This window comes from Oratosquilla oratoria, chromosome 35, assembly GCF_046742065.1.
Source record: "Oratosquilla oratoria isolate Oo_2021 chromosome 35, ASM4674206v1, whole genome shotgun sequence".
Lineage (NCBI taxonomy): Eukaryota > Metazoa > Arthropoda > Malacostraca > Stomatopoda > Squillidae > Oratosquilla > Oratosquilla oratoria.
Genome location: NC_134811.1, coordinates 6,529,997 through 6,534,361, shown reverse-complemented (window position 1 = coordinate 6,534,361; position 4,365 = coordinate 6,529,997). Strand labels below are relative to the sequence as shown.

The following is a 4,365-nucleotide window of genomic DNA, read 5'->3' as shown; positions in this document are numbered from 1 at the left end:
ACGTATTACTGTTCCGTCCAGTTTGTTCTCTGTGAAAAACTGTTCTTCTTCAGATCTCTTCTATAACTATCTTTTTTGAGTTTCTTTCCATGCCGTCTTGTGTTTCTCTTGTCCCAATTTAACAAGTCCTCTCTATCGAGCATTTTTGTGATGAGTATCTTGTTTCATCACAGCAATCAACAGCTTCTATGGTAGTGGATCTTAACCTGTGGTATCTGCACCCCCATGGGGTACGAAAACTTGAGCCCTGTGGTGGTACGAGACATGATAGCCAGTGTAATGGTACTGTATATATACAGTACTATGAGAAAGCAAAGCAAGGTTTGTATCACTAATCCTTTTCATATGTTTGCATTGTATTTGTATTGGATGGGGGTACGAGACATGATAGCCAGCCATTGTAATGGTACTGTATATTTACAATAAGAAAGCAAAGCAAGGTTTGTATCACTAATCCTTTTCATATGTTTGCATTGTATTTGTGTTGGATGGGGGCACGAGACATGATGGCCAGTGTAATGGTACTGTATATTTATCATAAGAAAGTATAATGTACATTCATTCTATCCTACTAACTGACATGTATATCTTAGAATAAAAAAGTACCTTTGTTCATTAATTGAATATACCTAATCATTTCTCAGCAAAGTTTGTATCACTAATCCTTTTCATATGATTTAATTGTATTTGTATTGGATGGGGGTAGTTTTTTTTTTTTTTTTTTTTTTTGAGATATCAAGGGGTATGGACACTGAAAAAGGTTAAGAATCACTGTCCTATGGGGAAGGAAAAATGGAACCATCTTTCTCGCTACATGTGGACTACCAATACCTTAATTCTGACTCAGTGAGTCTTTAGATGTTTCGGTGTCAATGTTGCGTCATCTACAATTTGGGAAATGAAATACGATTCATTGTTTCGTTTATTTATTCAAAATATTTATCAACTAATCATTCCTCTACATCAAATTATAAAATACAAAAAAGAAGTCCCTTAAGAGTCTCACGAGTCTCTCTTCCTGGCAGACTCTTCCGCTGTGACGAAGACCTCATCCATCAGAGTCTCTTAGCCACGGCCTCGAGTTCTCTCGAGATCTCTTCTCACGAGGAGACCAATATCGTGTACATAGATTGACTCTCTTCCCTGACGACCCTCCCCATTCCCTCCCAGCTTCACACCGGAAGTTCAAACCATTTCTGGTAATTTGCCGGAGTCGACACGCAAGTGAGGTACTCAGCAAATGGAAAGCCTCTCTGTCTCCGCCGTCTTCCTTTCTATTCTGGAGGTCTTCCTCGCTTTATCCAGTTCCACCTCCTTGTCCCACCTCCTCCTCCTCCTCCTCCTCCTCCTCCTCCTCCTCCTCCTCCTCCTTCTTCTTCTTCTCTTCCTGCTCCTCCTTCTCCTTCTTCTCCTACTCCTCCTTTCCTACTTCTCTTCTTTCTTCTTCTCCTCTTCCTCTTCTCCTTCTCCTCCTCCTATTCCTCCTGTTCATCCGTAGCAATATTATCATTTTCTTTAACACCCCGTCCTCTTCTTTCATTCTCATCCTTCATCCTCCTTTCCTCATCCTAATGCTTGTCCTCGTCTTCACTCTCACCTTTATTTTGTCTTCATCTTCCTCCTTCTCCTCATCATCATCACAATCATCCTTAACCACTATTTTTCTTCGATATTTTTGAGTACCTTCCTGGTGATGCCACACAAACACGAATGTAGTTTTATAATGGAATATACCCTTCGATGAATTATCTAAGTCGTGTCAGTTTTAGATCACTAAGAAGAACCTCTACTCCGCTTTCTCCTTCTCCCCCTCCTCATTTTTCCACTCCTCCTCTTCCCCCTCCCCTCCTCTTCCTCCTCCTCACGGCCCATTTCCCTCCTCCTTATATCGCGGTCGTGCCCATAGAGGAAGGCGTTTCGGGCGTCGAGCGCACATATTCATCGTCGCTTTCGTCATCTTCAGGAAGGTCATACCTCGCCACGCCCCTCCTGGGCCTCCTCCCTTCTCCTCGTTCTCCTCTTCTTCCCCAGCCCCCACCACCCTCGCCTCCGTCGCCACCGGTCGTTACTCTGACAGGAATAGGCTCTTCACTGCTCTGCGCCCTCTTGCAACAGAGAAGACCGTTGAGAGAGAGAGTTGGCGTGCCAGGATGGCAAAGGGTGTAGTACATCATGAAGAAGCACACGCCCATTAGGTAGAGGATCAGCACCGTCCACGGGGCCTGTAGGGGAGGAAGGAAGGAAGGGAAATGTACCTCTGAACAGCTCGAAAATAATGAGACTGAGTGATGAGGCGCCATAATGAAATGTTGACATTTTTAAAACATTGGAACGGTTTGGGCGAGATATATGGGACTGTAGGCGTGATGGATTGGATAGGGAGTGGGGAAACATGTGTCAAATGAAGTATCGCATAGATTGAATTTTGTTTGCAATATATGTCCGATTGTCCCTACGGGGGGGGGGGAGGTTTTATGGGCCTAATGGTGATTTAAGTGGATGAGCAAACCCTTTCATTTCAGCCACGTCCGCCTTCCATTGATCACACACGCCAGGGGAATATGTAAAACATAAGCGTCAACTACATTAGGGATGTGTTCCCTCAAGCACCATGCAAACATACGGACATGTACATTTGATTATACTTATGAATATATAATACATACATGTATATGTGTATGCATATGTATGTGCATACATATATACATGCTTATGCACATGAATACATACATATAAACATGCACGTATACATCACATATATGCATGCATACTTACAAAAATGAATACATACATGCATGCGTACACAGGGGCACAAAGACGTACACAGGCAGATTCACACACACGCATACACGCACATCACATCACAGTGCCTTATTGTATACACACAACATGCGAACATATCACAAACACACCATACACACACACACACACAAAGACACGAAGAAATCGAATGGCATGGGTAGTAAACGCGTGGGGAGATGCTCACGATGTGATCAAGAGGGCAAAGGCTCTCCACGAGGTCTTGGTACGTTAGCAACCTCAGGATGTTCCCATCAGATTATTTTGTTTAGATATAGAGAGTACTCCGACTCAGTAAAGATCGGCCCGAACTTAACCCTGTCAATCTTTTTGTTCTTTTCCTTTCTTGGCCTGAATAGTTTACTCAGCCGTATGATTAGCACCTACCCGATAAAGGACTGATACACTAAGCACCTAGGTCCTTGGTCTCCACACACCTTGTAGGCGAAGTAGTCTCCCGATCCGTCCATCTGATTGTTCCAGAGGAACCCGCACACGATGGTGTCTACGAGGGAGAGCGAGTAGAAGAGGATAAGGCGGCCCAGCTGCTTGCCACCCTCCTCATTGGTCAGAGCAAAGAGCCAGATGCCTCCAATGGTGATGGACGACACCGAGCTGGGAAATAAAGGCAGTGATGATATTGAGAGTAATGGTTTTAACAACGGTGGTAATGATGATAATGATGGTACTGTAATTCTGTTTAGATGTCTTGTCCTTTGGGTGATTTGTTGTTGGCGTTGTTTTTGTCGCGGTCCAAGAACCTCACAAGATCTGATGTCTGTTCTCTTCACCATTTTGTCATAACCTGCATACTTGTTTATAAAACGGGATGAAACATGGGGTGAGTTATGTACACCAGGAACATAACCGACACCGACACCGATCCTTGTGGCACTCCGTTCATCACCCCTTTCTGCCCTGTGAACTTTCTGTCTTGGCCAGGCGGGGAGGCAACCCAAACATCGGCCTAAAAAAAAAAAAATAAAAAAAAAGTGCAGCATTGCCGCAACTGACAGGGTATGCCTTACCAGGGGTTTCTCACTTCCCACTTTGTGTGAGTAATGTAAACATAGGACTAACAGATCAGTGTCTTACACCAAGATGTGCTGAGTTCTTAGCAAAGCTGTCACCTTTTATCCAGTTATTCGTACACCCAGAACAAGTGGTAACCACCAGTAGGCGGTGAGGTTCGAACTCGGGCACAGAGAGTAACGAGACGAGCGAGAAGCTCAATTCGCCACCAATGGCGAGCATGACTTGGGATTAATATTTGCTAATTTCTGTTTTCCGAGCCTTCAACCTTCTGAAATCTGATATAGTTTCTTTCAGCAGATTACGGGAATTTTTCAGTTTCGTTCAGTTTTTAAATTCCGATATCGAGGTCATATTCAACTTTATTTTACTTATTTCACATTTAGATATATAATATTTTTTCCTGTTTAAAGTACTCGTACAATATGCAAAGACTCTCTTAATATAAGAAGGTAGGTTTTAAATAATTGGATAAATCACTCTTTTAGACGATCTTGAGTTTTGTTTTCTTTGTCACCGAAAGGCTTAAATTCT

At 43.1% G+C, this 4,365-nt stretch overlaps 1 protein-coding gene across 3 annotated transcripts in view; it reads right to left on the bottom strand.

Annotated features, from left to right (window-relative positions):
• Positions 1-909: 909 nt before the first annotated feature.
• Positions 910-4,365, bottom strand: part of LOC143018489 (uncharacterized) — a 56,292-nt gene continuing 52,836 nt past the window's right edge. For all 3 annotated transcript variants that reach the window (XM_076173862.1, XM_076173864.1, XM_076173863.1), the window contains 2 exons: positions 3,237-3,414; positions 910-2,222 (listed from right to left, as the gene is read on the bottom strand). In XM_076173862.1, coding sequence (XP_076029977.1) covers positions 1,884-2,222; positions 3,237-3,414 — 517 coding nt within the window. In that variant the 3' untranslated portion in view covers positions 910-1,883. The remainder of the gene's footprint in view (positions 2,223-3,236; positions 3,415-4,365) is intronic.